The sequence below is a fragment of the Vulpes lagopus genome, chromosome 3 (assembly GCF_018345385.1).
Source record: "Vulpes lagopus strain Blue_001 chromosome 3, ASM1834538v1, whole genome shotgun sequence".
Classification (NCBI taxonomy): Eukaryota; Metazoa; Chordata; class Mammalia; order Carnivora; family Canidae; genus Vulpes; species Vulpes lagopus.
This window is the reverse complement of record NC_054826.1, coordinates 88,855,168-88,876,984: the sequence shown is the minus strand read 5'-3', so window position 1 is coordinate 88,876,984 and position 21,817 is coordinate 88,855,168. Positions and strand designations below refer to the sequence as shown.

Here is a 21,817-nt window from a genome sequence, read left to right as displayed (position 1 = left end):
TCCTGGGTGGTTCAGTCGGTTCCACGTCGACTCTTTAGTTTGGCTCAGGTCAGGATCTCGAGGTTGTGGCGTGGAGCCTCACGTGGGGCTCGGGCTCCGGTGGGTGAGGAGTCCGCTCCAGGTTCCCCCTCTCCCTCTGCCCCTCCCCACTGTACCCTCTCTCAAGTAAATCTTCTAAAAATCAACGTGAAGACATGTGAGCATCTTTATCCCCTCTGCAGAGGTGCCTTCGTGTGTGTAACGACCGTGTAAATGCCTTTCACGGACCCACCAGGAATCCTACCAGAAACCGCTTTTCCTTGATATTTATTGAAGTACAGTCGACACACAATGTGACAGTAGTTTCAGGGCTACAACTAGTGACTTGACAATTCTGTGCCTTACTCAGCTCTCCCCAAGAGAAGCGGCGTCACCGTCTGACCCATACAAAGTTGTCACAACAGTACTGACTCTATTCCCTAGGCTGTACTTTCTAAATTTCTGTGACTTATTTGAGAACCAGACGCTTATAGCTGCTACTATTGTTCATCTATGTTGCCCATGTCCTACCCACGGCCCCTCTGTCCATCAGTCAGCAGGATCCATCACATTAAGCAGAGAAAGGACATGGGGCAGCCTGGGTGGTTCAGTGGTTTAGTGCCTGCCTTCCACCCAGGGCATGATCCTGGAGTCCCGGGATCGAGTCCCACGTTGGGTTCCCTACATGGAGCCGCCTTCTCCCTCTGCCTGTGTCTCTGCCTTTCTCTCTCTGTCTCTCAAGGATATATAAATAAAATCTTTAAAAAAAGAAAAACAAGAGAAAGGACAAAAAGCATACGATCCTCTCAAGAGTTGCAGAAAAAGCATTTGACAAAATACAACATCAAAAGCATAGTGGGTTTTGAGGAAATGTCTATCAACAGAATAAAGGCCGCTAGGAAGGCCCGCAGCTGACGTCATCCTCAAGGGTGAAAACCTGAAATTGTCTCCCCTGAGCAGGAAGAAGCCAAGGAGGTCCCCTCTCAGCGCTGGAAGTCCTAATGTAGTCAACAGACAGGAAACAGCAAAGGTTCCACACCTGGAAGGGGGATGTCACACTGTCCCTATTTGCTGAAGATGTGGTCCTAGAAACAGGAAACCCGAGAGCCTCCACCAAAACCTGTTAGAACTAATGATTGAATTCAGTAAATTTATGGGACACAAACTGACCCTACAGAGCTCAGTAGCCTTGCTGTGTCCCGACAATGAGCACTCAGGAAGGAAATTAAGGACATGACTCCCTTCTCAGGAGCATCCAAAAGAACAAAATAATTAGACTGAACCAAGGGAGTGCAAGACTTGTACACTGAAAATTACAAGACTTTGGGAGGACATCCTGGGCTGGTGGGGTTGGAGCCTTCATCTTGTTAAAATGTCCACAGTTCCAGAAGCCACCCGCAGTTTTCCAATGTCTTTCCTATCAAAATCATGGTGGCCGAGGTTAGAAATAGAAAAAGCACTCGTAACATTGGTCCGCCCCCACAAATGACCCTGGACACAAATCAGTATAGGAGAAGCAGGATAGAGCTGGATGCAGCACTTTCCTATTTCAAACGATGTCACAGAGACACAGGATAAAGCAGTGGGTTCTCGGGCCCCCGGCTGGCTCCATTGGTTAAGCATCCGACTCCTGACCTCACCCCTGGTCTTGATCTAGCCCTGGTCATGAGTTTTAGCCTTGTGCTGGGCTGTGGATGAGGCATGGAGCCTACTTAAACAAACAAAACCCACAGGGGTGTGGTTCTGGCATAAGCTGAAGGAGCAGAATAGAGAGCCTGGAAGAAAATGCACTCTGATACAGTCAACTGATTTTTTTTTTCAGTCAACTGATTTTTTAAACTTAATTTAATTTAAACCCAATTAATGAACAGTATAGTGTATTATACCTTCAGAGGTAGAATTCAGGGATTCACCAGTTGGAGATAACACCAGTGCTCATGACATCACGTGCCCTCCTTCATGCCTGTCTACCAGTTACCCTGTCCCTCCACTCCCCTCCCCTCCAGCGACCCTCAGTTTGTTTCCTGTGATTGAGTCTCTTTTTCCTCCATCTCTGTTTTCATCTTGTTTTTCGTTTTTCCTTCCCTTCACAGATGTCCATCTGCTTTGCTTCTTTAATTTCACCTATGAATGACACCATACGGTAATTTTCTTTCCTGACTGACTTATTTCACTTAACATGATCCCTCTAGTTCTATCCACGTCATTGCAAATGGCAAGATTTCCTTCTCTTTGATAGCTGAGTAACATTCCTATCATCTGTCTATCATCTATGACCATCATCTATCTCCCATCCTCTTTATCCATCATCTGCCCAAGGGCACCGAGGCTCCTCCCACAGTGTGGCTACTGTGGACCCGGCTGCTGTGGACATTGGGGTGCAGGTGTCCCGGAGTGTCACTGCATCTGTATCTTCGGAGTGAGCTCCAGGCCGAGCACCTGCTGGTCGCAGGGCGGCTCTATTTGTAACTTCCTGAGGAGCCTCCACACTGTTTCCAGGGCGGCTGCACCAGCCCACGGTCCCACCCACAGTGGAAGAGAGTTGAGTGAGTTTTGCAGGACATCGTAAAAGTCTGGTCCACATTTCATTTCGCATCCTGTGGGCTCCAATTCCTTGTCCTTAAGTATTTCTGGGGAAGCCGGGTATTGGGCTCCGTTTCAGTGAGACGTTTCTGAAGCTCACAGGCCTCAGCTGGAGCCTGGAAGGAGGCAGGTGCAGCCCGGGGCTCTGGGACTCTGCCTCCTGCACGGCCTCCTGCAGCGCCTGAGCCTCCCGCAGGGGCGCCCCAGCCCCCGTCCGCCCAGGGGGCGCGCATGCGCAGTAGGCCTCGTCAGCCTGCACTAACAGGAGCCCGCCTGTGCTGGGGAGGCCTGAGGAGGACTTGGGGACGCGACCACGCTGATGAGCCGCAGCCTCCTCAGGACCCGGGGGGAGGCTTCCGGAGGGTGTGAGGCATTTCCACAGTGACAGGACCCCCCTCGTCCTCAGGACCCGCTGTCTATGACTCAGGAAATCATGGGGCCACGTCCGCCATGACAGGAGCCTGGTCTCCTCAGGACCCGCGGGAGGACCCTGGAGGCGCTGTTCGGAGTCACATCCACCTCCGCAGGGGCTGCTCAGAACGACAAGGTAAGTGAAAGGGGAGAATTGAGAGTAGGGTTAGGGTTTAGGGTGAGCAATAGGTGGTTATGGGTTAGTGATCATGGTTATGTGTATGAGTTACTGGTTAGGGTGAGGGATGGGGTAAGGGTCAAGAGTTAGGAGTTAAGGTACGGTATTAGGGATTAGGAAACTGAGTTAGGGTCTGGATTAGGGTTATGTTCCATATAGGTTATAGGGTTGAGGGTTAGGGGATAGGGGGAGGGACTAGGGTTAGAGTTAGAGTGGGGGATGGGGTTAGAGTTTAGGGTTAGGGGTTAAGGCAGGGTTAGGGTTATGGGTTAGCATTAGGGCTAGGGGTTTGGGCTAGGTTTAGGGTTAGGGTTAGGGATTGGGGACGGGTTAGGGTACGGGTTAGGGTTAGACATAGGGTTACGGTTAGGGTACGGGTTAGGGGTTAGGGTACGGGTTAGGTTTAGGGTACGGGTTAGGGTATGGGTTAGGGTTAGAGTTAGGGTATGGGTTAGGGTTAGGGTTAGGGTTTAGGGTTAGAGTTTGGGGGTTAGGGTTAAGGTTTAGGATTAACCTAAACCTAGGGTTAGGGTACGGGTTAGGGGTTAGGGTACGGGTTAGGGTATGGGTTAGGGTTAGAGTTAGGGTATGGGTTAGGGTTAGGGTTTAGGGTTAGAGTTTGGGGGTTAGGGTTAAGGTTTAGGATTAACCTAAACCTAGGGTTAGGGTACGGGTTAGGGGTTAGGGTACGGGTTAGGTTTAGGGTACGGGTTAGGGTATGGGTTAGGGTTAGAGTTAGGGTATGGGTTAGGGTTACGGTTAGGGTTTAGGGTTAGAGTTTGGGGGTTAGGGTTAGGGTTAAGGGTTAGAGTTTGGGGGTTAGGATTAAGGTTTAGGATTAGGGTTAGGACTAGTATTAGAGGGTTAGTATAAGGGTTACAGGGTTGGGGTTAGGGTTAGGTTTAGGTTTGTTAGGGTTAGTGTTAGGGTTATGGTTAGGGTTAGGTGTTATGGTTAGGGTTAGGGGTTATGTTTAGGGTTTAGGATTATATTTAGGGGTTATGGTTAGGGTTAGGTTAAGGTTAGGGTTAGGGGTTAGATTTAGGGTTAGTGTTAGGGGTTAGGGTTTGGGTTAGGGTTTAGGGTTAGTGTTTGAGATTTAGTGTGAGGGTTAGTGGTTAGGGTTAGGGTTAGGGGTTATGGTTTGGGTTAGGGTCAGGGTTAGGGTTAGGGTTGTTAGGGTTAGGGTTAGGAGTAGGGTTGTTAGGATTAGGGTTAGGGTTTTTATGGTTAGGGTGTTAGGGTTAGGGTTAGGAGATTAGGGTTAGGGTTAGGGGGTTAGGGTTAGGTTTAGGATAGGGTTGTTAAGGTTAGGCTTAGTGTTGTTAGGTTTAGGGTTAGGGGTAGGGTTTAGGGTTAGGGTTAGGATTGTTAGAATTAGGTGGTTAGGGTTAGGAGATTAGGGTTAGGGTGTTAGATTTAAGGTTAGGTTTAGGGTAGGGTTGTTAATGTTAGCTTAGGGGTTGTTAGGGTTAGGAGTAGGGTTGTTACGGTTAGTGGTAGGCTTAGGGTGTTAGGGTTATTTGTTAGGTTTAGGGTTAGGTTTTTGGGTTAGGGGTAGGGGTTAGGGTAGGGTTTGTTGTTAGGGTTAGGGGTTAGGGTGAGGGTTAGGGTTAGGGTTTAGGTTTAGGGTTAGGATTACGGTTGGGTTAGGATTAGGGTTAGGATTAGGGTTAGGATTTAGGGGTAGGATTAGGTTAGGTTTAGAGGTTAGGGTAGGTTTAGGGTTTAGTGTTAGTGTAAGGGTTACGGGTGAGCGTTAGGGTTAGGATAGGGGTAGAGGGAGGGGTAGGGTTATGGTTATGGTTTAGGATTAGCATTAGGGTTAGTTTTAGGGTTAAGGGTTAGGGTTAGGTTTAAGGTTGTTAGGGTTTGGGTTGTTAGGGTTATTTGTTGGGCTTAGGGTTAGGTTTTCGGGTTAGGAATAGGGGTTAGGGTAGGGTTAGGTGTTAGGGTTAGGGGTTAGAGTTAGGGTGAGGGTTAAGGGTAGAGGGAGGGGTAGGGTTAGGGTTAGGGGTTATGGTTAGCGGTAGGGTTAGTTTTAGGGGTTAGGGGATAGGGTTAGGTTTAGGGTTGTTAGGGTTAGGGTTAGGTTTGTTAGGGTTAGGGTTAGGGTAGGGTTAGGGTTAGGTGTTAGGGGTAGGTGTTAGGGTTTTGTTAGGTGTTAGGGTTAGGTGTTTGGGTTAGGGTTAAGGGTTAGGGTTAGGTGTTTGGGATAGCTTTATGGTTCGGGTTTAGCGTTAGACTTTGGGGTTTAGGGTTAGGGTTTAGTGTGAGGGTTAGGGTTAGTGTTAGAGAGTTAGTGTTAGGGTTAGAGGGTTATGGTTAGGGTTAGGGTTATGGTTATGGTTAGGGTTAGGTGTTATGGTTAGTGTTAGGTGTTATGGTTAGTGTTAGGTTTTTAGGATTACCTTTAGGTGTTAGGGTTAGGGTTAGGGTTAGGGGTTACATTTTGATTTCGGCATTAGTGTTAGTGTTAGGCTTAGGGTTATGGGTAGTTTTAGGTTTATTGTTAGGGGTTAGGGTTTGGCTTAGGGTTAGGGGTTAGGGTTAGCGTTTGGGGACAGGGTTAGTGTTAGCGTTAGGGGTTAGTGTTTCGGTTAGGGTTAGGGATAGGGTTAGGGTTAGGCTTAGGCTTAGCTGGTTAGGGTTAGGTGTTATGGTTGCGTTAGGGGTTAGGGTTAGTTGTTAGGGTTAGGCGTTAGGTTTAGGGTTAGGGGTTAATGTTAGGTTTAGGGTTAGGGTGAAGGTAGGAGTTAAGGGTGAGAGTTAGGGTTAAGGTTTAGGGTTAGGGTTAGGGTTGGGTTAGTGTTAGGGTTACAGTCAGGGTTAGGGGTAGGGTTTGGGTTTGGGTTAGGGTTAGGTGTTAGGGTTAGGGTTAGGGCTAGGTGTTAGGGTTAGGGTTAGGGGTTAGGGTTAGGTTAGGGTTAAGGGTAGGGTTTAGGTTAGGGTTAGGGTTGGGTGTTAGGATTAGGGTAGTGTTGTTAAGGTTAGGCTTAGGGTTATTAGGTTTAGGGTTAGGGGTAGGGTTGTTAGGGTGAGGGTTAGGGTTAGGGTTAGAATTAGATGTTAGAGTTAAGGGTTAGGTTTAGGGTTATGGTTACGGTAAAGTGTTAGGGTTAGTTTTAGGGTTAGGTTTAGGTGTTAGGGTTTGGGTTAGGGATAGGGGTTTGGTTTAGGGGTAGGTGTAGGGGTTAAGGCTAGGGTTAGTGGTTAGTGATAGGGTTAGGGTTATGGGTTAGGGTTTGGTTTAGGGTTAGCGTTAGGTGTTAGGGTAAGGGGTTAGGGTGAGACTTAGGGTTAGGAGTCACGGTTAGGGTTTGGGGTTAGTGTTAGTTTTTTGGGTTAGGGTTTGGTGTTTGGGTTAGGAGGGGTAGGAGTTAGGGTTAGGATTAGGGGTTAGGGTTAAGGTTAAGGGTAGGTGTTAGGGTTAGGTGTTAGGGTCAGTGTGGGGTTAGGGTTAGTTGTGAGGGTTAGTTTAGGTGTTAGTGTTAGGGGTTAGGGTTTGGGTTAGGTGTTTGGGTTAATGTTAGGGTTAGGGTTTATGGTTAGGGTTAGGACTAGTGTTAGAGGGTTAGTATAAGGGTTACAGGGTTAGGGTTAGGGTTAGGTTTAGGTGTTATGGTTAGGGTTAGGGGTTAGGTTTAGGGTTTAGGGTTACATTTAGGGGTTATGGTTAGGGTTAGGTTAAGGTTAGGTTTAGGGTTAGGGTTAGGGTTAGGGTAGGGCTAGGGCTAGTGCTAGGGTTAGGGTTAGGGTTAGGGGTTATGGTTTGGTTTAAGGTCAGGTTTAGAGTTAGGGTTGTTAGGGTTAGGGTTGTTAGGGTTAGAATTAGGGTGGTTAGGGTTAGGGTAGAGTTGTTAAGGTTAGGGTTAGGATTAGGGTTAAGGTTAGGGTTAGGGGTTAGGGTTAGGGTTAGGTTTGGGTTACGGTTAGGGTAAGTTTTAGGGGTAGGATTCGTGTTAGTTGGTTAGGTTTATTGGTTAGGGTAGGGTTTAGGGTTTCGTGTTAGTGTAAGTGTTAGGGGTGAACGTTAGGGTTAGGGTTAGGGTTAGGAGTATAGGGAGGGGTAGGGTTAGGGTTAGGGGTTATGGTTAGCGTTAGGGTTAGATTTAGGGGTTAGGGGTTAGGGTTAGGGTTTGGTTTAGGGTTGTTAGGCTTACTGTTAGGATTGTTAGGGTTAGGGTGTTTAGGGTTAGGGTTAGGGTTAGGGTTTGGGTTAGTTGTTAGGGTTAGGGCTAGGGGTTAGGGTTAGGGTTAGGGGTTAGGGCTAGGGTTAGTGGTTAGGGATAGGGTTAGGGTTAGGGGTTAGTGTTAGCGTTAGGGTTAGGGTTAGGTTTAGGGGTTAAGGTTAGTGTTAGGTGTTAGGGTTAGTGTTAGGGTTAAGATTTAGTGTTAAGGTTAGGGGTTAGGGTAGTTTTAGGGTTAGGGTTAGGGGTTAGGGTTAGTGTAGGGGTTAGGGTTAGGTTTAGGGTGAGTTTAAGGTTAGGGTTAGGGTTTCTGTTAAGGTTAGGTTTATGGTTGGGGTTAGTGTTAGGGTGAGAGTTAAGGTTAAGGTTAGGGTTAGGGTTATGGCTTAGGGTTAGAGTTAGGGTTTAAGCTATCTTTCAACTAGCTGCATACTTATTGGTGTGATAATGTAAGAGCATTCTCAATGAGGAGGTTCCATGAATACTGTTCTACTGCACCTGGAGACATACCTTCCAAGCCTGAATTTTTCCAGTTGCATCGCACGAGTGTCTGACAAACATCTCTAGTGAGTATGTTCAAAACTCCATCTGCAGAAGAGGGGCAAGTTTGGGGAAGAGAAGAGTCCCCAAATCACCTGTCCCCACAAAATTACCTAGATAACCTTCAAATCATCCTGAAAATCTATGAATTCGGCCTGAGATTTAAAGGGAGAACAGCTGTAATGCTACAGTGAGAAGAGTTCATGCTTCTATCAAGGTAGGAAGATGGGGAAAATAGAAATAAGGAAACAAAAGGCATCCAAGGCAAAGGGATCCCGTGAGGAGCTGGGCTAAGGCAGGGGCGAGTGCCCCCAACACAGGAAAGCTCCGTCCCAGAGAAGCAGGAGCTTCACCAATCTTCCCGGGTGGAAAGGCGCTGGCAGGGAGTTAGAGCAGGACCCCAGATGGGTGGGGATGCCCTCAGGATCCCTGGGACACTAACAGACACCTGTGCCCCGGGGAGAGCGTGCCACTCCCCGTGGTTGAGCTCCCTAACAGGCTGCAGCACGCACACAACTGGACCTGGGAGCAGCTCGGAGGGGCTCGGGCAGCGGCTCCATGGAGGAGGCTGCGCGGCTGGGAGTGCGAATCCAACAGCGCAGGCCCCGGAGCCCAGGCCGTGGAGGGACACAGCCCAGGATCCAATCTCCCCCCAGGACAGGCAGAGGCCAGGAGGGCCCAGGACAGCAAGGACGCTCCTACCCCAAGCTGAGCAGATCAGCGGCCCTGCCCCGGAGCCTCCAGGCCCTGCAGACAGAGAGCTCAGTAGTTACTGTGGGAGCTGAATCCAGGGCTCTAGAGCTGCCACCGCCACTGTGGTTGTTCCTCCTGGGGCCTCACGGGGTAAACAACCCCCACTGAGCCCTGCACCAGGCAGGGGGCTGAGCAGCTCCCCCAAGTGCTAACACCTGAAAATCAGCACAACAGGCCCCTCCCCCAGAACACCAGCTAGACGGCCAAGTTCCAGGGGAAGTCAAGGGACATAAAGTATACAGAATCAGAAGATATTCCATGGTGTTTTTGTTGTTGTTGTTGTTGTTTTTGCTTTTTGATTTCTGTTTGCTTCCCCCACCCTTTTTTCCCTTTCTTTTTCTTTCTCTTTTTCTTTCTATTTTTCTTCTCTGACCTAACTCAGACCTGGTGAATCTCGTCCCCACCTAGGCCTCACCCAGACCTGGTGACTCTTGTCCCCAGCTATGCCTCAACTCAACCTGATGAATCTGGTCCTCACGTGGGCCTCACATGGACCTGGGACTCAGCTGGATATAGTGGCTCTGGTTCTCACATGGGGCTCACCTGATACTGGTGACTGTGGTCTCCTTCTATGCCTCACTGGGACCTGGTGATTCTGATCCCCATCTGGGCCTCGCATGGCCCTAGTGACTCTGGTCCTCACCTAGACATCACTGGGACCTGGATACTCTATTCCACACCTGGGCCTCACTTTGACCAGGGACCTCTGGTCCCACTCTGGGCCTCACCCTTAACTGGTTATTCTGGTCCTCCCTGGGCATCACTTGGCCCGGGACCCTGGTCCCCCTCTGGGCCTCACCCTTACCTGGTGACTCTGGTCCCCACCTGGGTCTCACCTGGACTTGGTGAATCTTGTTGCCACCTGGGCCTCACCTGGACCTCGTGACTGTGGTTCCCACATGGGACTCACCTGGATCTGATGGCTCTGGTTCCCATATGGTGCTCTCCTGGACCTGGTTCCTGTGGTCTCCTTCTTGGCCTCACCTGGTACTCGTGACTCTGATCCATATTTGGGCCTCACCTGAACCTGGTGACTCTGGTCCTTACCTGGGCATCATTGGGACCTGGTTACTCTCTTCAACACCTGGGCCTCACCTGGACCTGGTGATTCTGGTCTCCCTCTGGACCTCACCCTGACCTGGTGAATCTGGTCCTCACATGGGCATCATGGGACCTGGTTACTCAGTTCCACATCGGGGCCTCACCTGGACCTAGTGACTCTGGTCCCCCTCTGGGCCTCACCCTGACGTGGTGACTCTGGTCCCCACCTGGATGTCACCTGGACCGGTGACTCTGGTCCCCCTCTGGGCCTCACCCGGAGCTGGGGACTCTCGGCCTCAACTGGGCCTCAACTGGACCTGGTGAATCTACTCTTCACTTGGGCCTCGTCTGGACCTTGTGACTCTGGTCCCACCTGGGCATCATTGGGACATGGTTACTCTGTTCCCCACCTTGGACTCACCTGGACCTGATAACTTTGATCCACACTTTGGCCTCACCTGGCCCTAATGACTCTGGGCCCCACCTGGGCCTCAATCTGGACCTGGTGACTGTGGTCCCCACCTGGGTCTCACCTGGACCTGGTGACTCTGGTCCTCACTTTGGCCTCTTCTGTACCTGGTGACCGTGGCCTCAACTGGGCCTCGCCTGGAACTGGTGACTCTGATCCTCAGCATGGCCTCGCCTGATCTGGTGACTGTGGTTCCCACCGGGACCTCACCTGGACCTCAAGTCTCTGGTCCCCACCTGAGCCTCACCTGGACCTGGTGTCTCTGGTACCCACCTGGGTAGCATCAGGACATGGTTACACTATTCACTAACAGGGACCCACCTGAACCTGTTAAACTCTGGTCTTCACCTGGGCCACACCTGGACATGGTAACACTGGTTCCCACCTGGGTCTCAGCTGGACCTGGTGAATCTGGTCTCCACCTGGGCCTCACCTGTAACTGGTGACTCTCGTTCCCACATGGACCTCATGTGGACCTGGTGGCTCTAGTGTCTCTAGGTTCTCATGTACCTGGTGACTCTGGTCCCCACCAGGGCCTCACCTGAACCTGGTGAGTGTGCTTGCCACCTGCGCCTCACCTGGACCTGGTGAATCTGGTTCTTACCTGGTCCTCACCCGGACCTGGTGACTCTGGTCACCATCTGTGCCTCACCTGGCCCAGTGACTCTGGTCCCCACCTGGACCTGGTGACTATGGTCCCCACCTGGGCCTCACCTGGACATGATGACTCTGATCCCCACCTGGGCCTCACCTGAGTCTTACTGGGACCTGGTGACTCTGGTCCACAGCTTGGCCTCATCTGGATCTGGTAACTGGTCCCCACCTGGGCCTCACCTGGACCTGGTGTCTCTGGTACCTATCACCTAGGCATCATCAGGACAGGGTTTCTCTGTTCCCCACCTGGGACACACCTGGATCTGTTAACTTAGGTCCTCACCTGGCCTCACCTGTACCTGGTGACTCTGGTTCCCACATGGACCTCACCTGGACCTTGTGTCTCTCATTTCCTTCTAGGCTCATCTGTACCTGGTGACTCTGGTCCCCACCTGGGCCTCACCTGGAACTGGTGACTCTGGTCGTCTGCTTGGCCTTACCTGGACCTGGTGACTGTGTTCCCCACCTGTGCCTCACCTGGATCTGGTGACTGTGTTCCCCACCTGGGCCTCACCGGGACCTAGTGAATCTGTTTCCCACCTGGGCTCACCTGGACCTGGTAACTCTGTTCCCATCCTGGGCCTCATCTGGATCTGGTTTCTGTGGTCTCCACATGGGCCTCACCTGGATCTGGTGGCTCTAGTTCCCACATCAGGTTCACCTGGACATGGTGACTGTGGTCCCCTTCTTGGCCTCACCTGAACCTGGTGACTCTGATCACCATCTGGGCCACACCTCTACTTGGTTGCTCTGGTCCTCACCTGTGTGTCATTGGGACCTGGTTAATCTGTTCCACACCTGGGCCTCACCTGGACCAGGGAATTCTGGTCCCCTTCTGGGCCGCTCCTTGACCTGGTGACTCTGGTCCCCTCCTGGGCCTCACCTGGACCAGGGAATTCTGGTCCCCTTCTGGGCCGCTCCTTGACCTGGTGACTCTGGTCCCCTCCTGGGCCTCACCTGGACCGGGTGTCTCTGGTTTGCACATGGACCTCACCCAGAGCTGGTACCTGTGGTGTCCTTCTGGCCTCACCTGGACATGGTGACTCTGGTCCCCATCTGGTCCTCACCTGGCCCTGGTGACACTGGTCCTCAGCTTGGCCTCACCTGGACCTGCTGAATGTGGTTGCCACCTGGGTCTCACCCGGACCTGGCGACTCTGGTCCCCACCAGGGCCTCCCCCGGACCTGGTGAATCTGGTCCTTACCTGTTCCTTACCTAGACCTGGTGACTCTGGTCACCACCTGGGCCTCACCTGGTCTTGGTGAATCTGGTCCCCACCTGGGCTTCACCTGGACCTGGTGACTGTGGTCTCCACCTGGGCCTCAAATGGCCCTGGTGGCTCTGGTTCCCACATGGGGCTCACCTGGACCTGGGTCCTGTGGTCTCCTTCTAGGCCTCACCTGGACCTGGTGACTCTGATCCTCATCTGGGCCTCACCTGTACCTGTTGACTCTGGTCCTCAGTTTTGCCTCACCTGGACCTGGAGACTGTGTTCCCACCTGGGCCTCACCCAGACCTTGTGACTTTGGTCCCCACCTGGGCCTTACCTGGAGTTGGTGAATCTGGTTGCCACCTGGGCCTCACCTGGACCTGGTGCCTCTGGGCTCCACCTTGGGCTCAACCTGGACCTGGTCTTTTTGGTCCCCACCTGAGCCTCATCTGGTCCTGGTGACTCTGGGTCCCACATGGGGCTCACCTGTACCTGCTGACTGTGGTCCTCACGTGGTCCTCACCCAGACCTGGTAACTGGTATGTGAGGAGTCTGCTCCAGATTCCCCCTCTCCTTCCACCCCTCCCCACTGCACCCTCTTTCAAGTAAATCTTCTGAAAATTCACATCAAGACATGTGAGCATCTTTATCCCCTCTTCAGAGGTGCCTTCATATGTGTAATGTCCATTTTAATGCCTTTCATGGACCCACCGTGAGTCCCATCAGAAACCCCTTTTCTTTGATATTATTGAAGTACAGTCAACACAGAATGTTACAGTAGTTTCAGGGGAACGACTTAGTGATTTGACAATTCTGTGCATACTCAGATCTCCCCACGAGAAGTGTCATCACCATCTGTCCCCATACGAAGTTGTCACAGTAGTACTGACTCTATTGCCTAGGCTGTACTTTCTAAATATCTGTGACTTACTTATTTGAGAACCAGATGCTTATAGCTCTTAATGTTCTTTTTTTAAATTTTTATTTATGATATTCACACAGGGAGAGAGAGAGAGAGAGGCAGAGACACAGGCAGAGGGAGAAGCAGGCTCCATGCACTGGGAGCCCGATGTGGGATTTGATCCCAGGTCTCCATGGGCCAAAGGCAGGTGCCAAACCGCTGCACCACCCAGGGATCCCACTCTTCATATTCTTCATCTATTTTGCCCATCTCCCACCTCCGTCCCCTCTGGCTATCAGTCACCATGATCCATCACATTAACAAGAGAAAGGACATGGGGCAGCCCGGGTGGGTGGGTGCTCAGCGGTTTAGCGCCTGCTTTTGGCCCAGGGCATGATCCTGGATTCCTAGGATTGAGTCCCACGTCGGGTTCCCTACATGGAGCCTGCTTCTCCCTCTGTCTATGTCTCTGACTGTGTCTCTGCCTCTCTCTCTCTCTCCATCTTGCTCTCTCGCTCTCTGTCTTTCATGGGTAAATAAATAAAATCTTAAAAACAAATACAAGAGAAAGGACAAAGGCATAGGATCCTCTCAAGAGTTGCAGAAAAAGCATTTGACAAAATACAACATAAAAAGCATAGCGGGTTTCTTATTATTATTATTATTTTGGCATAGTGGGTTTTGAGGAAACGTATATAAACAGAATCAAGGAAGGCCCGCAGCTGACATCATCCTCAAGGTGAAAACTTGAAATCGACTCCCCTAAGAGCAGGAACAAGCCAAGGAAGTCCCCTCTCAGCACTGGAAGTCCTACCGTAGTCAAGAGACAGGAAACAGAAAAGGTTCCACACCTGTAAGGGGGACGTCAAACTGTCCCTATTTGCTGAAGATGTGGCATTAGAAACAGGAAAGCCGAGAGACTCCAGCAAAAACTGTTAGAACTAATGAGTGAAAAAAAAAAAAAAAAAAAAAAGAACTAATGAGTGAAATCAGTAAAGTTGTGGGACACAAAATGAACAGAGATCAGTAGCCTTGCTGTGTCCCAATGATGAGCACTCAGAAAGGAAATTAAGGACATGACTCCCTTATCAGGAGCATCCAAAAGAACAAAATAATTAGACTGAACCAAGGGAGTGCAAGACTTGTACACTGAAAATTACAAGACTTTGGAAGGACATCCTGGGCTTGTGGGGTCGGAGCCTTCATCTAGTTAAAATGTCCACAGTTCAAGAAACCACCCACAGTTCCAATATCATTCCTATCAAAATCATGGTGGCCGATTTTAGAAATAGAAAAAGCACTCGTAACATTGGTCCGCCCCACAAATGACCCTGGACACAAGTATAGGAGAAGCAGGAGAGCTGAATGCAGGACTTTCCTATTTCGTTTTTTTTAACCTTTTATTTTTTTATTATTATTTTTTAAATAATAAATTTATTTTTTATTGGTGTTCAATTTACCAATATACAGAATAACACCCAGTGCTCATCCCGTCAAGTGCCCCCCTCGGTGCCCATCACCCATTCACCCCCAGCCCCCGCCCTCCTCCTCTTCCACCACCCCTAGTTCATTTCCCAGAGTTAGGAGTCTTTATGTTCTGTCTCCCTTTCTGATATTTCCCACACATTTCTTCTCCCTTCCCTTATGTTCCCTTTCACTATTATTTATATTCCCCAAATGAATGAGAACATACACTGTTTGTCTTACTCCGATTGATTTACTTCACTCAGCGTAATACCCTCCAGTTCCATCCACGTTGAAGCAAATGGTGGGTATTTGTCATTTCTAATGGCTGAGTAATGTTCCATTGTATACATAGAGCACATCTTCTTTATACATTCATGTTTCGATGGACACCATGGCTCCTTCCACAGTTTGGCTATTGTGGACGTTGCTGCTATAAACATCGGGGTGCAGGTATCCCGGCATTTCATTGCATCTGAATCTTTGGGGTAAATCCCCAACAGTGTAATTGCTGGGTCGTAGGGCAGGTCTATTTTTAACTCTTTGAAGAACCTCCACACAGTTTTCCAAGTGGCTGCACCAGTTCACATTCCCACCAACAGTGCAGGAGGGTTCCCTTTTCTCCACATCCTCTCCAACATTTGTTGTTTCCTGCCTTGTTAATTTTCCCCATTCTCACTGGTGTGAGGTGGTATCTCATTGTGGTTTGGATTTGTATTTCCCTGATGGCAAGTGATGCGGAGCATTTTCTCATGTGCATGTTGGCCATGTCTGTGTCTTCCTCTGTGAGATTTCTGTTAATGTCTTTCCCATTTCATGATTGGATTGTTTCTTTGGTGTTGAGTTTAAGAAGTTCTTTATAGATCTTGGAAACTAGCCCTTTATTTGATATGTCATTTGCAAATCTCTTCTCCCAGGTTGTCTTTGAGTTTTGTTGACTGTATCCTTTCCTGTGCAAAAGCTTCTTATCTTGATGACGTCCCAATAGTTCATTTTTGATTTTGCTTCTTTTGCATTCGTGGATGAATCTTGCAAGAAGTTACTGTGGCCAAGTTCAAAAAGGGTGTTTCCTGTGTTCTCCTCTAGCATTTTGATGGACTCTTGTCTCACATTTAGATCTTTCATCCATTTTGAGTTTATCTTTGTGTATGGTGAAAGAGAGTGGTCTAGTTTCATTTTTCTGCATGTGGATGTCCAATTTTCCCAGCACCATCTATTGAAGAGACTGTCTTTCTTCCAGTGGATAGTCTTTCCTCCTTTATCGAATATTAGTTGACCATAAAGTTGAAGGTCCACTTCTGGGTTCTCTATTCTGTTCCATTGATCTATATGTCTGTTTTTGTGCCAGTACCAAACTGTCTTGATGACCACAGCTTTGTAGTACAACCTGAAATCTGGCATTGTGAGGCCCCAGATATGGTTTTCTTTTTTAAAATTCCCCTGGCTATTCGGGGTCTTTTCTGATTCCACACAAATCTTAAAATAATTTGTTCTAACTCTCTGAAGAATGTCCATGGTATTTTGATAGGGATTGCATTAAACATGTAAATTGCCCTGGGTAACATTGACATTTTCACAATATTAATTCTGCCTATCCATGAGCATGGAATATTTTTCCATCTCTTTGTGTCTTCCTCAATTTCTTTCAGAAGTGTTCTATAGTTTATGGTATAGGTCCCTTTACCTCCTTGGTTAGGTTTATTCCTAGGTGTCTTATGCTTTTGGGTGCAATTGTAAATGGGATTGACTCCTTAATTTCTCTTTCTTCAGTCTCATTGTTAGTGTATAGAAATGCCATTGATTTCAGGCATTGATTTTGTATCCTGCCACGCTACCAAATTGCTGTATGAGTTCTAGCAATCTTGGGGAGGAGGCTTTTGGGTTTTCTAGGTAGAGTATCATGTCATCGGCGAAGAGGGAGAGTTTGACTTCTTTGCCAATTTGAATGCCTTTAATGTCTTTTTGTTGTCTGATTGCTGAGGCGAGGACTTCCAGTACTATGTTGAATAGCAGTGGTGAGAGTGGACATCCCTGTCTTGTTCCTGATCTTAGGGGAAAGGCTCCCAGTCCTTCCCCATTGAGAATGATATTTTCTGTGGGCTTTTCGTAGATGGCTTTTAAGATGTCGAGGAATGTTCCCTCTATCCCTACACTCTGAAGAGTTTTGATCAGGAATGGATGCTATATTTTGTCAAATGCTTTCTCTGCCTCTAATGAGAGGATCATATGGTTCTTGGTTTTTCTCTTGCTGATATGATGAATCACATTGATTGTTTTACGAGTGTTTAACCAGCCTTGAGTCCCGGGATATGTCCTACTTGGTCATAGTGATTAATTTTCTTAATGTATTGTTAGATCCTATTGGCTAGTATCTTGTTGAGAATTTTTGCATCCATGTTCATCAGGGATATTGGTCTGTAATTCTCCTTTTTGGTGGGGTCTTTGTCTGGTTTTGGAATTAAGGTGATGCTGGCCTCATAGAACGAATTTGGAAGTACTCCATCTCTTTCTTTCTTTCCGAACAGCGTTAGTAGAATAGGTATGATTTCTTCTTTAAACGCTTGATAGAATTCCCCTTGGAAGCCATCTGGCCCTGGACTCTTGTGTCTTGGGAGGTTTTTGATGACTGCTTCAATTTCCTCCTTTGTTATTGGCCTGTTCAGGTTTTCTATTTCTTCCTGTTCCAGTTTTGGTAGTTTGTGGCTTTCCAGGAATGTGTCCATTTCTTCTAGATTGCCTAATTTATTCGTGTACAGCTGTTCATAATATGTTTTTAAACTCGTTTGCATTTCCTTGGTGTTGGTAGTGATCTCTCCTTTCTCACTCATGATTTCATTAATTTGAGTCTTCTCTCTCTTCTTTTTAATAAGGTTGGCTAATGGTTTATCTATCTTATTAATTCGTTCAAAGAACCAACTCCTGATTTTGTTGATCTGTTCCACAGTTCTTCTGGTCTCGATTTCCTTGAGTTCTGCTTGAATTTTAATTAACTCTCTTCTTCTGTTGGGTGTAGGATCTATCTGCTGTTTTTCCTCTAGCCCCTTTATGTGTGAGGTTAGCTTTTGTATTGGAGTTCTTTCCAGTTTTTGAATGGATGCTTGTATTGCGATGTAATTCCCCCTTTGGACTGCTTTTGCTGCATCCCAAAGATTTTGAACGGTTGTATCTTCGTTCTCATTAGTTTCTATGAATCCTTTTAATTCTTCCTTCATTTCCTGTTTGACCCTTTCACCTTTAGCAGGATGGTCCTTTACCTCAACGTGTTTGAGGTCCTTCACAACTTCTTGTTGTGATTTAGTTCTAATTTCAAGGCACTGTGGTCTGAGAATATGCAGGGGACGATCCCAATCTTTTGGTATCAGTTCAGACCCGATTTGTGACCCAGTATGTGGTCTATTCTGGAGAAAGTTCCATGTGCACTTGAGAAGAATGTGTATTCAGTTGAGTTTGGATGTAAAGTTCTGTAGATATCTGTGAAATCCATCTGGTCCAGTGTATCATTTAAGGCTCTCATTTCTTTGGAGATGTTGTGCTTAGAAGACCTATCGAGGGTAGAAAGAGCTAGCCTGAAGTCACCAAGTATAAGTGTATTATTATCTAAGTATTTCTTCACTTTTTATTAATTGACTTAAATATTTGGGAACTCCCACATTCAGGGCATCTATATTGAGGATTGTTAAGTCCTCTTGTTGGATAGATCCTTTAAGTATGATATAGTGTCTCTCTTCATCTCTCACTACAGTCTTCGGGGTAACGGTTAGTTTTATCTGATATAAGGATGGCTACCCCTGCTTTCTTTTGAGGACCATTTGAATGGTAAATGGTTCTCCAACCTTTTATTTTCAGGCCGTAGGTGTCCTTCTGTCTAAAATGAGTCTCTTGTATACAGCAAATAGATGGGTCCTGCTTTTTTATCCAATCGGAAACCCTGCGCCTTTTGATGGGGTCATTAAGCCCGTTCACGTTCAGAGTTACTATTGAGAGATATGAGTTTTGTGTCATCATGATATCTATTCAGTCCTTGTTTTTGTGGATTGTTCCACTGAACTTCTTCTTAAGGGGGAATTTTAATAAGAGTCCCCCTTAAAATTTCTTGCAGAGCTGGTTTGGAGGTCACATATTCTTTCAGTTCCTGCCTGTCTTGGAAGCTCTTTATCTCTCCTTCCATTTTGAATGAGAGCCTTGCGGGATAAAGTATTCTTGGTTGCAGTTCTTCTCATTTAGGACCCTGAATATATCCTGCCAGCCCTTTCTGGCCTGCCAGGTCTCTGTGGAGATGTCTTCTTTACACTAATGCTCCTCCCCATAATGGTCAGGGATTTCTTGTCTCTTGCTGCTTTAAGGATCTTCTCTTTATCTTTGGAATTTGCAAGCTTAACTATTAGATGTCGAGGTGTTGAACCATTTTTACTGATTTTAGGAGGGGATCTCTTGATTTCGTGGATGTAAATGCCTGTTTCCCTTCCTAGATTAGGAAAGTTTTCAGCTGGGATTTGTTCAAATACATATTCTGGCCCTCTGTCCCTTTTGGCGCCCTCAGGAACCCCAATTAAACGTATGTTTTTCTTCCTCAGGCTGTCATTTATTTCCCTTAATCTATCCTCATGGTCTTTTAATTGTTTGTTTTTTCCTCAGTTTCCCTCTTTGCCATCAACTTGTCTTCTATGTCACTCACTCGTTCTTCAACCTCGTTAACCTTCGGTGTTAGGACTTCTAGGCCTAGATATGCCTTCTAGGCCATTCCCTTACTGAGAATGTGGCCGAGCCGTACCTTCCAGCTCAGGTGACCCTCCAGCGGAAAGTCACTGCACGAACGAGCCCCGGGTCGGCCAGGAGAGCACAGGTAGCTGCCACCAGCAGCAGAAATGATATTGTGCCAACCATTTTGGCGTTTGGGTGACCCAGCCAGAGGATCAGATAGCTTCACGTGATAGCTGCATGTGATAGACACACACACACACTCCAGAGCCAACAATAGTCGGAATCCCCCCAATGTTGTCAAACAGGAGCCAGATAGTTACATACACGACGCTGTGGTCCCCAATAGGATAAATAGAAGACGCTATAAACCACGACTGCAGAGGTGCTGGAGGCACGGAGATGTGCCTGCTCGGTTCCAACAAGGAGCGCAGAGGGGCAGGAAGCATCCTACGGAGGGGGGGCCTCTCCGAGGAAAGGACACCAGTCCCTTTGAAGGCTATGGATGGTGAAATCTGTCCTCCTCTCTTTCAGTTCTGGTTTTCCTCCTAAATGCCATTTTACTCAATGATAATAGCAAGAATTTATTTTATGTTTTTAAATTTCTTTTTTATTGGAGTCCAATTTGTATTAATTCTTTCTTCAGCAAGGGTGTCATTCAGGATAGAAGGAGAGATAAAGAGTTTCCCAGACAGGCAAAATACAAAGGAGTTCATGACCACTAAACCAGTCCAGTAAAGAATTTTAAGAGGGACTCTTCTAGTGGGGGAAAAAAAGAGACCAAAAGCAACAACGACTAGAAAGGACCAGAGATGGTCACCAGAAACCAACTCTACTGGTAACACAAAGGCACTAAGTTCATATCTTTCAATAATCACTCTGAATGATGATAGCCTAAATGCTCCAATCAAAAGATATAGGGTATCAGAGTGGCTTAAAACACAGGATCTGGGATGCCTGGGTGGCTCAGGGGTTGAGCCTCTGCCTTTGACTCTGGGTGTGATCCTGGAGTCTGGGATTGTGTCCCATATTGGGCTCCTGGTGGGGAGACTGCTTCTCTCTCTGCCTAATTTTCTGCCTCTCTCTCTCTCTTTCACTCTCTCATAAATAAAATCATTATTACAAAAACAAGATCCATCTGTATGCTGCCTACAAGATGCTCACCTTAGACCTATAGACACCAGCAGATTGAAAGTCAGGGGATGCAAAATCATCTATCACGCTAATGGATATCAAAAGAAAGCTGGTGACCCATACTTATATCATACAAACGAGATTTGAAACCAAACCCTGGGGTGGGGAACACCTGGTGGCTCAGTGGTTGAGCATCTGCCTTCAGCTCAGGGTGTGATCCTGGGATCCCAGGATCGAGTCCCACATCGGCCTCCCTTTGGGGAGCCTGCCTCTCCCTCTGCCTATGTTTCTGCCTCTGCTTCTCTGTGTATCTCTCATGAATAAATAAATAAAATATTTAAATTTCAAAAAAGAACAAATACTGTAAGAAGAGATGAAGAAGGGCATTATTTCATAATTAAAAAGACTATCAAGATCAAACAACTAAATATTTATGCTGCCAACATGGGAGTACCTAAATATAGAAACCAATTAACAACAAACGTACAGGACCTCACTGAGAATACAATGACAGAATACAATGATTCTTATCATGGGAATCCACGCTTGTGTATCATGCAGGAGGGAAGTATCGGTCTTAGAAGTTTTCCAGTAGCCCGTACTTGCCTTAATTTGGGGGTTTCTGGATATCCTTAGGGAAGGACAGTCTACTGGAGGGGAGAGCATTTTAAATATCTGGAAGTCTAACAATCAGCCCCAATAGAGGATTAGTAGGGAGCAGGGGGGCAGGCAGATTTAAGCCTGGTATCTGCATTAGCAGTAGTACCTGATTTGGATACATCCTGTTTTGAGAGTCCAAGTATTGTTTATCACAGACTTAGCCTCAATCTTGACATTCCAGGTAAGCAGATTCTGAGTGGATTAGAGCATGTTGGAAAAAAAAAATTTCTTCCATTTCTGCAATGGTCTATTTGATTCCTTCGAACCTAGCCCACCACTAGCATATATTCCTGATGAACTGGCTTTGGCTGATAGGGTTGGAATGAAGTCAGCAGCAGTCCTGATTATTGCAAGAGGCTTAAAACTGGAGGTAGTATTAATGATAGGAGGGGAATTGGGGAATTGAAGTATTAGAGGAAATCTGTAGAAGGAAGTCTGCCTTCTAAAGTGTTTAGAGGTGGTACTAATTGGTCCGAAGCATAAGGGTAAAGACCATGGTTCTTCCAGAGTGGCTTAGGCCTAAAATAGAGACCCTGTGTTAAGAACTGTCTTGTTCCCTGGGGAAGATCAGAGGGCCTTGAGTGGCCTTACAAGTTCCTCACTAGATTCTGCTCCTGTGGAGGAGGACCCCAGCTAGACAACCCTTCTTGTCAAGGGACTAGGCACAGCTTCTGCTTATCCCTAGGTGTCTGGTTTCCATTCCCTGCTAGCTTATAGAATTAGACAAAACTTAAGACATCTTCCATGGGAACCAGAGGACACCCACCTCCTTGTCACTACAGAGCCAGCCTTTTACAACTCCTGGTTGTCCCTGTTCCATATGGCCCACATGGCATGTGTCCTCACCTAGGCTGTATGTAGGACAAGTTTCTGATGTCTCGTTATATCCCTGTAGAGTGGTAATTGTTTACTT

At 47.6% G+C, this 21,817-nt stretch overlaps 1 protein-coding gene across 3 annotated transcripts in view; it reads left to right on the top strand.

The window, feature by feature from the left end:
* ZNF713 (zinc finger protein 713) overlaps window positions 1–12,278 on the top strand; it is a 97,070-nt gene extending 84,792 nt beyond the window's left edge. The window contains exons 4-6 of one of the 3 annotated variants that reach the window (XR_005986819.1): window positions 3,008–3,148; window positions 11,198–11,396; window positions 12,231–12,278. Coding sequence is in view for 2 of the 3 variants with exons in the window: in XM_041748872.1 (XP_041604806.1) it covers window positions 3,008–3,148; window positions 11,198–11,253 (197 nt within the window). In the remaining variant the exon portion in view is untranslated. Of the gene's footprint in view, window positions 1–3,007; window positions 3,149–9,081; window positions 9,117–11,197; window positions 12,112–12,230 lie in introns of those variants that run through there. The other 2 variants (XM_041748872.1, XM_041748873.1) reach the window with 2 other exon arrangements.
* The last annotated feature ends 9,539 nt before the right edge of the window (window positions 12,279–21,817 follow it).